General features: G+C 31.3%; 1 protein-coding gene across 1 annotated transcript; it reads left to right on the top strand.

The window, feature by feature from the left end:
* Window positions 1-6: 6 nt before the first annotated feature.
* Window positions 7-11730, top strand: LOC139515445 (transmembrane protein 229A-like). Its single transcript, XM_071305017.1, has 3 exons — window positions 7-132; window positions 9153-10545; window positions 11179-11730. Exon 2 carries the CDS (start codon window positions 9155-9157, stop codon window positions 9653-9655), a length of 501 nt encoding a protein of 166 aa, XP_071161118.1. The 5' UTR covers window positions 7-132; window positions 9153-9154; the 3' UTR covers window positions 9656-10545; window positions 11179-11730.
* Window positions 11731-13172: the final 1442 nt, after the last annotated feature.

Below are 13172 nucleotides of genomic sequence, written 5' to 3' on the forward strand. Positions count from 1 at the left end.
AAGTGAAATAAAAACAGCTGCCACCGGTGCATACCGGCCAAGTGTTGACCTTTCCTGTCCTAGTACCTGGACACTGGACTGACATTAAATCATAAATATTCAAAAACAGCTAGATAAAGAGATTCTAAGCAGGTACACATATTTGATCAACAAAATAATATTCTGGACATGACACATGGACCCCCCTTTTCAGTACAAGATATGAGAATGCATGTGAATGTGGTTAAAGGACTTAATGTACTTCAAGGGAATGTTCCATTACACTGAGATCTACATGCATAGCAATATAACTCAGGATGTTGTTGAATTATTCACCTCATTCATTATGTTGATCCTTTTACGGATAAATAGTTCCAAATAGATGCCAAGCAGCCAATAAACAATCACTACCATAATTTCTATGCAGGCCTTTTTTTTTTGGAAAAAAGAGAAAATTCAGCCATTTGATTTTAATTGCATGATTGTTATTTTTTTCTACCCTGTAATCACAAGGTGATGCTACGGTTATCCAAATAATTATGATTTATTGAAAGGCGATTATACATTTTTCTTTGGTCACTGTCTTAAAGTTACAGCGTTTTAAAGCATCAAAGCAAAACATCATATTAACCTTTCAAGATGTAAAAATTATTAGGACTATTGTTAATTGTATTTCAAATACCGGTAATTAAGACGTCTTGAAAGTCTATTTGATCATTTCTTTCTTTTTTGTGACGCCTTCCTACATACATGTAGCCATTCCACAACTCGGCCGAATCTGTACCCTCATCTTAGATAAAAGGAGAGTAGCGGATTCTTATGAGGATTGCTGAGTGCCTACATTGTACGTTGCCTGACAGGAAAAAATAAAATAAAAAGCCTTTCAAGACGTCCATGATGTCATAATTATTTGGACTTATGCTGCCCACATCCAAGTTTATGTTAGTTATACGTCCTTGTGCTGTCAGAGCTTAACATATAATATTGCTATCTCCATTTAAATGAAACTGACAGAAAACAATGTCAAATTATACATTTCAGATCTATCATATATTGTCTGCACTTGCACATTCAATATCATATCATCAATTGTGAAATACAGTGATTGATCCAGAAATGTTCATAAGAGGGGGCCCCACTGACTGCCTTAGAGAGGCCAAGCTCCAGTCATGCTTCAATAATTCCCTAAATAATTAATCAATTTTTCCAACAAAAAGGGGGGGGGGGGTCTCATAGATGTTTTTCTTGTGCATATATTGCTCAGAACGATTCAAACGCATGTGTGATAAATCGATTTGTTAATAAAAGATAAAAAATTGGGATGCCAACATGAAGTTGTGTCAGATCATTGCATAGGACAAGTAGTTATTAAGAGGGTGTCCATGGAAAAACCAGGCAGTAGATGGCACATGACATATTTTGTTTTCAAAATTTTTTCATCTATTTCAAAAAAAAACTTTGACATATATATCCTTTGTATGATATAAACATTGCATTGGAACCAAAAATTCAGTGGGAAAAAAATTATGTTGTGCCATCCATATCATAGGATTTGCCTGATATTTACTTGGACAGCCTCTTAAACACACAGTGATTTAAAATGGATTTCGTTTTACTTATGAAGACCTGTTATAGGAGACAAAATAAAAAATCTTTCGTTAGACGACCACGATCACACCAGTACTCGTTAGAACCATTGTCATCTTGATCATTGTTTCAACAGACAAAGTCCGAGATTAATCTGACATACAAGGGCTGTTTTGCCAGACAAGATATGGTGTTGTTGTCCAACGGCCCCAGCTTGTCTGGCAAAACAGCCGTTGGACATCAGAGTTATCTCAGAGTGAGACTACAACAGACATAGATAGATCTATCTGTCTTGGATAAAATTGATATCAAATTCACATGCTTTAAAAAAAAAAAGATAAATCTTATTTTGATGAAAACCCAGATTCCCATTGTTAGTCTATTGACATGCACTCAGAACTCTTTTGTAATGGAAATTTAAGAGTTCCAACATTTGAGACCAAAGTGGTGGTATTGGGATTGACCTGCAAATAATAATTAGGGATGTATTATTGTTGCATCTTGCAACCACTTCCAGTTTGAAATACAATGCAGGTTTCAGGCGCAAAAGGAAAATATATTTTGCCAAATCAGAATAATGCATGTGAATGTGGTTAAAGGACTTAATGTACTTTAAGGGAATGTTCCATTACACTGAGATCTACATGCATAGCAATATAACTCAGGATGTTGTTGAATTATTCACCTCACTCATTATGTTGATCCTTTTACGGATAAATAGTTCCAAATAGATGCCAAGCAGCCAATAAACAATCACTACCATATAATGAAAACAACTGTATCAAAGATATTTAATATTTTTCAAGGGCATTTTAAAAAAAATATATACACATATTTTAATTGTATTCCATACAATATATTTACCTAACTAACATAATTCCTCTTGCTAAACTTCATCCGCTATGCTTCCTTAATATATATACATGTGTGAATTGAGATGAAAGTTCACGCAGTTAAAGCTTATTTGACGAAAATAATTAAAATTATACTAAACCAAAGCGAACCAGAAAGTTGGGTATGGTATGGACTGAACAACATGCACAAATACATCAAATTATATGCATAAGATAAAATTGAGAATGGAAATGGGGAATATGCCAAAGAGACAACAACCCGACCATAGAAAAAAACGACAGCAGAAGGTCACCAACAGGTCTTCAATGTAGCGAGAAATTCCCGCACCCGGAGGCATCCTTCAGCTGGCCCCTAAACAAATATAAGAGCATGTTTCTCCTCCTTTTTCTTTGAAATTGCCAAGTTTTAACATGTGCAAAAATTTCTAAATTACACAATTTAAAAAAAAATATGCCGCTCGCTCCACTTGTAGAGCACCCACCTCAACAAAACTCATTTTCAAGAAATATATACAATCAAAAAATTTTGCTTGCTCGTCCCAAATGTTTTGGAGCTTTTGTCCAAAGAACTATTAATCAAATTGGTATGGCCTTATTCTGGTGTACATGTATCTGTTAGTTGTCTAGCCTTCAGACAATCTAGTCAATTTGTATGTCCTTTTATCCTGTCAATGTTTTTGCCTGTAAGTGGAATCACAGATGTTTGGGCCATAGACATTTTTTTCAATCTTTTTTGTGACTAAATGTTTAATTGAAATATATTATTTCAGAAACAAAATTTTTTTCAGTTTCTCTTAATTTCGTTAAATCTTTTTTGTCAAACTAAATGTTTAACGTAATATTATATTTCAGAGACAAAATCTCTTCAAGTTTCTTTTTAATTATGTAAAATGAATGTGGTCTTGCTTCCATTGATACAATCTTGCTGTTATTGTACATGTAATATCATATATACATGTACCATTTTACATTGTAGGAGCAAGATCACATTAAATAACTAACCAGGTGCTCCGCAGGGTGCAGCTTTATACGACCGCAGTGGTCGAAACCCTGAACAGTTGGGGCAAATTCGGTCACAATATTCAAGCTTGTTACTGTCTGATTTTGGATTGAGAACAAATTTTTGACAAAATATAGGTTTTTGTCACAAAATAAATGTGGTCAAAGATCTAACAAATCTATTGCACAATACTGTGCAATTGAAGATTTCTTCTTGAAACTTTTGAAAACAAGCAGTGTAAGGGAGGTAATCAAGTATTCAAACATATATATAACAGTATTCTTTAAATTTTAATTGAATTACCTCCCTTAAACTGCTTTTATATTGTCTAAATTGTCCTTTAACCAGAAAAGCCCTTGTTTTCCCCCCTATTTTGCCCCTAATTGCTAATGATTTGAGCCATAACCCCCCATAACCATCTCTTTGTAGTATGGAAACTTGTGGTATAATTTCAGGGAGATTTATACACTTAAACACAAGTTATTGACTGAAACTACAAAACTGCTTATTTGAGCCCCTTTTTTACCCCTCGCTTATTGATCCGCCCCCCTCCCCCCTTAGAGAAAGAACCCCAAAACTCAATTCCAGCCTTTCCGTGGTAGTAAGAAACCTTGTAGTATAATTTCAGTGAGATCTATACACTTAAACCCAAGTTATTGCCTGTAAACTACAAAAATGCTTCTTTTTGGCCCTTTTTTGGCCCCTTATTCCTAAATGTTCAGGGATATTAACCCCAAACTGAATCAAAGCCTTCCTTTTGTTATTTGGAACCTTGTGGTACAATGTCTAAGAAATCCATACAGTTATACATTAGTTATTGTCCCGAAACTACAAAAATGCTTGTTTTTGGCCCCTTTTTGGCCCTGATGTACTTAGGTGAGGTTAGGTGAAAATTAATAAATTAAAATTGATACTTTAAGCCAGTAGAGCATTGGCTAAGGATAAAAATAAGCTAAAAATATTGATAGGTCATTGACCTCCTTTTTGAGATTTTTGAGATTTAAAATATGGCGGGAAAAGGCTGACTCGGACTTTTACCTTATATTTGCATTGGTATTATTAGGATTTCAAAACAAAACAAAGAAAATCAAAAATCTTCTTAAATTTTGGTAAATGACTTTTCATGAGCTATTAAGTCTTATATGAAAAAATAAATGGGTGTTATGGGGCAAAATATTTTACCTGGTATTGTAGGGGAAAACACCAAGGAGGTCGAACATTTGACACAAATTCCAAAACCTCACCTAAGTATATCCTTAATACCTAGACTGTTTGCCCCATAACCCTTTAAAAAATCCCAACCGTCTACTTTATAGTATGAACATTGTGGTACAATATCAGAGCCATTGAAATAATAATACACAACTGATTGTCCTGAAAATAGATAAATGCTTGTTTTGGGCCCGTTTGGGCCCCTAATTTCTAAACCATTGGGACCATAACCCCCAAAATCAATCCCAACGTTCCTTTAGTGGTTACAAACATTGTGTCAAAATTTTATTGATTTCTATTTACTAATACTAAAGTTATTATCCGGAAACCATCTGTCTTCGGACGAAGCTGATGACGCTGACGACAATGTGATACCATAATACGACCAAAATTTTTTTAATTTTTGCGGTCGTATAAAAAAAGGATTTTGTAATATTAAAGGAATTTTAACAATAAAAACAAATTTAAACACCAAAATAAATTTAAAAAATAATAAAGAGACAGTTGTGTTTTAAGATACGTTTATTTTTAATTCTTTATTAAGCTGTCTTTAAACGTTAAATCATCAGGAATTATTGTATATATATGTATCAATTATCTAAATGTTGATGGGACACCGTATCAACATTCATCAAGTTACATGTTTGTGTACATGTCTTTATAAAAACCTGGACCTTATGCGTTTGGTCAAACCATATGAGTATGCACACATATGGTCATGAACTTACATATATGGTCCAAATACTCATATGCTCAGTGCTCTGGAACACATGCAAACAAATAACTCAAATGAAAAAGTATTTATCCTGTCCAAATTTTTGTCTGTTTAAACATTATATAACTTTTATAAGCATGGTAAATGATCAGATGGGTTTGGTAATATTTCATAGATTTAGAAATCTGATAAAAGAGGTACAACACTTAATTAAAGTCATCTTATTGGTCAGTTTATTTTTGTTTTGTAATTAAGCATTCATTTATTTTGTAAAAGAAGTTACACGGAAATCAAAAGTTTTGAAATAGTTTAGATTTTTTTCGAAAAACTAAGGATTTTCTTACCCCAGGAGTAGATTACCTTAGCCGTATTTGGCACAACCTTTTGGAATTTGGGTCCTCAATGCTCTTCAACTTTGTATTTGTTTGGCTGTTTAACTATTTTGATCTGAGCGTCACTGATGAGTCTTATGTAGACGAAACGCGCGTCTGGCGTATAAAATTATAATCCTGGTACTTTTGATAACTATTAAGCTCACACTATCCCCAGTCACAATAATGCATATATCTAGAAAGTACTGGCAGAAAATAAAAGAATATTAAGGGTTATCAATCTCACTTTCAAAAGTTTTCTCTGCTGTAGATAGAGTGAAATGTTAATAAGAATATGGAATGGAACAGATATTATTTTCATTGCTAAGTACTATATCTGTCATAATACTTTTTAATTAGTCATAGTGATCAGGTGTAACAAATTTGCTGGAAGTTGTATGTTTAGATAAGTTTTCTACTGTTTATTGTGAGTCACAATATAAATTTGTTTGTGTTGCTGTAGCATGTTACTACTGCTTTGCTAATAAAGAATTCATTTACTCATTGAAAAGAACTAATGAAAAAAAAATAGTCCAGTCAAACTAAGTTTTAACCTCAAACTAATTGCAACAGAAAATGTGTTAGTTCTAATCTATAGCAGTTAGCCCCATATATACACAGAAAAAAGTACCATAAAATCTAACTTGAGGAAAACTCAAAATCAGCATTTTTTATTTCCTATGAAAATGAACAGTGGAAAGGGAGATTACTCTGCAAAAATTAGTCTTTTTTTGGGTCAATTTTTGGTAGATTTTCTTAAAATTCATGTAAAGTATATACTTTGATGAGGTTATGAGTTCGTATTATATAATCTTCTGCTCATGAAATGTGTTATGAGTATTTTAATTTTTTTAGGCACATTTTCATTAAAGAAATTACAAATTTATGGCTTTGTGACCATTTTGAAAAAATAATGTGAATATTTGGTATTGTTTATATCTATAAATTATATTTGTTCAGCAATAACCTTGTTTCAAGATACTTAAAACCACAAAAAGAAGAATAAATGCTTAATTATTTTTATTAAATTTGAGATTCTTTTCCTTGACATGTTGAAAAATCTAATAAATGGTCAACTAATGAATTATGTTATCTAGGTTGTAGCTTGATAAAAGATATGAAAACCCTTTAGAGTTGTTTGTAATACTCTAAAGACGGCTAAACTATCAAGAATCAATACATTCTGTTGAATAGAAGAGGAAAAGTTATAATTTGTATCAATTTGTATTGATATTTCTGCCTTTTTTTTGCAGAGTTATCTCCCATCTCAATGCAAATCTCCATAGTATCTTTATTTTGATTTTTCTACTGTAAACATGACTGTGCCTTCAATAAAGCAATTAATATATGACCTCAGTTTAATATTAAAAATAATTTTAATAATGGAATGAAATCTTTAATATTCAGATAATGTTTTTTGAATATCCATTATTTACTCCCTCGTTTCACTCCTCCGAAAATAAATTTTGTCTTAACTATATATCGTAGAAGAAATACCAAACACAGTATAGGGTTGTGCGTTCGCTACAAGATCGCCTTTTAATTCAACATGTTCAACATAAATATATACAATAGTCATACATCAATGAATCAATATTTACAATACACAAGTCAAATAGAAACGATAAGGTAACATATAACAAGGGTGGGAGGGTTGGGAATAGTATACCAAACTAACCTAGTCCTTACTATCTTGTAATGAGCGTCGCATTGGTCAAACACACCTCAAAGCTTCCTTATATACTGACTGCCAAAATTGTCCATGCAGAAAGGAATTCAATGGGTAATACCTCATCTCATTTAAATATAGAAAGACCGTTATATATATAAAACATGTAGCCGTAAAGGAATGTATTTTTATAAAGAAAGTTATACCTGAAAAAATCCAAGATATAGACAAATACAATGTATATGCATTAGATAATGCTATGATTTTGAAAATAGATATCCTTGCTTGTTCATAGCTGAAAATAAATAAACTTGCATAAGATAGGATGCAAAAATATTATGCAACACAAAATGCAGGAAACTGTTGTGTACAAAAGTAAAAAAAAGAAGAAAATAGGCATACATCACAATAAATGGACAAACCACAGAAAAATCTTCCTGCAGTCCCCCCTTGAATATGTAAAATAATCTGTAAGGTTGAATATATTCTTGTTAAGTAATAAAGGGAGATAATATCAAAATTTAAGAAGATCTAAGATTTTAGATTTTCTCCCATTGAAACTTATTAACAAAAATATTGTAATTTCACATTTATATTTTACTGTCAGATTCAGAATATGTTTTAATTCAAACAAATGTCTGATTGTTATGAATATAGAAATATTTGTAAAAGAAAAATAGAATAAAAGCTTAGTTTGGATGTTATTGTAATTACTTAATTACTAACAGGACTTTTCACCTTTTGAATAACCAGTCAAGGTCGTTAAAAACTTCCATTTGTTTGACCTTTCGAATTACTAAGCATGTACATGTAATTTGTTTATATCAATTTCATGAATTTGGGAACAAATGCTTGTACAAATAAAAAATAATCATGAGTTTTGGATGGAAAGCAGAGCTTGAATCAGACTATAGTATAGGCATTTTTTGTAATAGAATAATCATTCAGAAAAATAGAATTACATGTCTGCAGTATTGTCTAATTTCAGAACTCATTGTATTTTATGTTACATACCAAAAATTGTGAAAATTTCATCCTTTATACAGCAATTTCACAAGTTTATTTTTCCATATTTTTTTATATTAGCTGGCTTTATTGTTTATTGAACATTGTGAAATGAATACATAAAAAGAATGTGTTACCATGTTTGAGATTGCAGTAAAACATTTCTTGAAAACATGTTCTCCCAGCTGTTGCCTTACTGTTTTTTCTTACATCATTATGAAAACTAATAATAATGGAACAATGGCATTCTATTCACTAAAAGTCTTTTTTCTTCACCATAAACTGTTACAAACTCCTCTTGAATGTATCAACCATTATTGAATAATTTAATTTTGGATGTAACACATTTTCTGATTGGCTGACGTTGTTTTGTTTATCAGCTCATAGACATTATTTTTTCATGTGACCATAACGTCATCAACGTTTTTTCATAGTTTACTCCGGTTTAAAATGGACTTTAGAATTAAATTATAAGAAATGACTGAAATATTTTTTCTGTCTATTCAAAATACCATAAAAAATATGATGCAAAATTCAAAATAACCTCAGCTATGCAGGTTATTCAATGTGCACCACATTTATGATGTTATTTCTTCATAGACAGAAAAATATTACAGTCATTCCTTAAAAATATGACTTATAAATATTTTATTATTCTGAATTTTAGCAATACATATACCGGGTACATGTGCATATATAGTTGAGTCTATTTTTTTTGTATTTGTACATTTTTTATAAGTTTATATATGATCTCTTTCAGAAATGACGAAAACAGATTTGGTACCCCAGAAACCACTTCCTGCAGTAGCTAGATTCTTTTTCTATGGTCTACATGGACTTTTTGATGAGATTGTCTTTACAGCTTTGTTTGACCTATTTTTAGAACCACATGGCAATGCACAACTAAAAGGCTACACAACCATTTACTCCTTCTTCATTTATGGTAGTTGCAGCTTAGTTGTAGAACGTCTATATGTTTACTTATACTTGAAGCATGGCATTCCATGGTATACGAGAACAGCTATCTATCTCCTAGTATTATATACATGGGAGTTATCTTTTGGCTTGGTTCTACGACAGTTTGATGCATGTTCATGGGATTACAGTCACTACGATTACAACTTTATGGGTCTGATTACCCTTGAATATGCACCAGGATGGATTGTTCTATGTCTATGGCAGGATGTTATAGCTGACTTTCTACTTAGTCTTTCAATAAATGTAAAAAGTGATGAAAACAATGACAAAATTAAGGCAGCATGATAAATTCTTATTGTGATATTTTTTTATACATTGAACAAACGTAGGAATTATTCAATAACTATAGGTGTTGTAGGACTTATTTAATTTAGGATATTTAATTAATTTCAAAGTAATATGACAAAATTTCTGAATTTCTAGAATTAATTGCCTTTAGAAACTTTAACCTTTTTAGATTAACAGAGTGAAAGTATAAACAGAAAGAATTATAATGAAAGAATTTGTAGAAAGATACTAAATACTCTGAAAAAAGATTGATATTTTTAAAAGGAAAAAAAATCATGAATATATGTTTGTAATTTTTTGTGTTGTTTGTGTGCTGTTTCATGTGTTTGATTACTGACCAAGCAATTTACATTGCAGAGAAGATATATATATATATATATATGTATCTATTTTTTTTAGATTGTTAGTATACAAGTACATTGCATACTCCCTTAATAATTATTTAGTTCCGGATTGGGCAATGAAGCAATATTATTTTTTTTCAATTTTGTTTTATATATTCTGTTATTTTAAAGTCATGTTGAAATATTTCTTTGTTTATTTTCGAGAAAACTACCAACCTTTGGAAGGAAAAGCAGAAAATTCTAATCAATTTAGAATGGAGTCGAGTCCCCCTGACAGGTGTGGGCTTCAAACTTACAACCTCAGTGTTGACAGGCTAGTGATAGATAAGTTTGACTACTTACTCACATGGACTCGGCCACCAGGGTCCCACATGGTATAATAATGACAGCCTTTGGATTGTTAAAATTTCTTTAGATAACAGTATTAGTTCTTATGAATTTGATCTGATATATATGCTGTAGCCTTCAAACTACTTAATACATTTAAGGAAAACTACAAAGATTACCAAAATATTATGTCAGAAGATAGATTATGTATATAACGTAACGGTACCCAAATTGCAACGAGTACCCAAATTGCACCTATTTAGCAAAAATAGCAGTGGAAGTCTTACAAGATTTCCTAGAGACTAAACAAGTTGTATTTTTATGATCCGATAGTATGCACGTCTTTAAACATAGGTAAATATATTTAGATATACATAAAACGTTTACAGTATTTATCAACAAATGAAGTGTTTACTGAAAAAGCAAAATGTACTGAAACGTCGCCATGCGACGTCATCAAAACGTCATCTTTTTAAAATTAGCAAATACAATATGTTTCAAGTATCCATTTCTTAAAAAAAGAAGAGTGAGCATGGACAAATATCCAATTGTTCAAAATATTTGAAAAAAATAAACAAAAGCTCTGTTATTCGACTTTTGACGATGCAAATTTAAGCATGGATGCAATTTGGGTACTCCTCATTACAGAATCATTGATGGTTTGGAGGTAAGTTCAGACCAATTTTTCTATGATTCCATATGAATTGAAAATCAAATTGGCGTACCTATATAATAAAGAAGGATACGGCTACAAAATAAACACAAAATGGAAATGTTTGTCTTGATCATAAAAAAACGTAGTTAAAAAAACTGTCAAAATAGGTGCAATTTGGGTACCGTCACGTTAAGGATACTCACTTTTTTTTCAATTTTTTCATAAGGTTGTTCCTTGGGGGATCCTGAATATCAAATGTCAGTCCTCTTATATTTACTTATTTTTTAAATTCTGTTGTTGATTCAATATTAGAACAATCCAGTGAAACTATTCATTTAGTTTTGACTCTGTGTCCATTCTTACTCATAACACAAAAAGACATATAAAACTAGCACTGTCTTTTTTCTTACAGCATTTGTATCTGGATGATATTTGTGTATTGTTGATATCTGTAGTCAAGGGAACAATATGCATGAGTATGTTTAAATTATATTGTAAATTGGCATTATTGTTGGATTCTATAGCATTATTTTTTAAGCCCATAAAACTGTCATTCTTTTTCTCCACTTTTTTTTCTTTCAGATAACTTTATTATGATATTGCAATCATATATAATAATATGCAATCAGATGTTATTCTACTTGTCTAAATGTTGTTATAAATACTGCTAACATGTTTGTATAATTATGTTGACTTAAATTTGTATTGTTTTTTTATGTAGACAAGAAATAAATTGTTGTTAAATATCTTGTGTTCATATTAAATAATGCACAAAATGATAACAGAGTTGGCAGTCAGTATTCAAGTGTAAAAAGTGTAAAAAGATATTATTTTTTGAATAAGCAATTTAGAAATACATGATTGAGCATGCTTCCAGTAACTGCAAGCATCTATCATCATGCATTATATCTGTTGTGTTTAATCAGAGAAATTAATATGTATGCACATGTCTCTTGTTTAATACATTGATATTTTACAGTTGCATACCAGTGTTTTTGCAGAACTGATATTTTATTGTTCATTCTTTATTTCAGTGGAAATGAGAATGGAAATGGGGAATTTGTCAAAGAGACAACAACGCGATTAAAGAGCCTTTAACAGCTGATGGCCACCAATGGGTCTTCAACACGGGGAGAAAATCCTGCATCCAGAGGTAGGCCTCAGCTGGCTTCTTAATAAAATTTGTACTAGTTAAGTGAAAATGGACGTCATACAAAACTCCAAAACATATAAATAAACTAAAATTAAAAAACATACAAGCCTAACAAAACAGTTTGTTGAGCTCTATGATTTGTTTTTGTTGTTTGATTAGATGATATTTGGTATCTATTTAATGTCCCGTCTGGTCATATTACTTCTCAAGTCATTGGCTTTCAAATTTTCTTTTTCATTTTTGAGTGTTCTTGATGTAGGACATTCCTGAAAAGGTGCTTGAGATTCGCCAAACGTAGAAAGTGCTGGGTTTTTTTTAAAAGAGTAACTGGCCCTAATTGATGATTTTGAATATTTTTTCTTGGGTTTTGCCTTTAATCTTAATACATATAAACGAAGGAGAAGTGGTATGAATGCTTATTAGTGATCCATTAAAGTCCCAAAAAAATGAATTTAGGCAATTTATGGTCACCTTACAGTCTTCAACAATGAGCAAAAACAATACCATATAGTGAGCAATAAAAGGCCACAACATGACATAATGTGAATCAGTTTACACCATAAACAAGAGTGCACACGCTGAAATGTTTCTCCTCCTTTACTAACCTTTGTATTATGTTGATAGTCTTAAATATAAAGCTTTACTACAATTATCACATAAACTTAACATGATCCAAGAAAATCATGTCAAGCTCATATAAACCTAGTGAGAAATACATGTACACCTTACAGTCATTCAATACATTCAATATAGTTGACTTATTGCTTATCATGCTTATAGTTTCGAAGAAACAAACTTAACCAAAATCAAAGTGATGGAAATCACTCATGGAAAGATTAGAAGAGTAGTTTGAATTATTTCATATTAAGGTATGGTGGGGAAAAATGAACATTTATAGAGCACTATTGCTGAAAATTGCATTTACAGCAGGTCTTTAGAAGGAAACTTGCTTTTCCAGTATAGGGATAAAATGAGCTCAAATTAAATAATATTGGTCTCTTAATTTGCACAATTTTATTTAAACTGCAGTTTATC

This window comes from Mytilus edulis, chromosome 1 (assembly GCF_963676685.1).
Source record: "Mytilus edulis chromosome 1, xbMytEdul2.2, whole genome shotgun sequence".
In the NCBI taxonomy this organism is placed as follows: domain Eukaryota; kingdom Metazoa; phylum Mollusca; class Bivalvia; order Mytilida; family Mytilidae; genus Mytilus; species Mytilus edulis.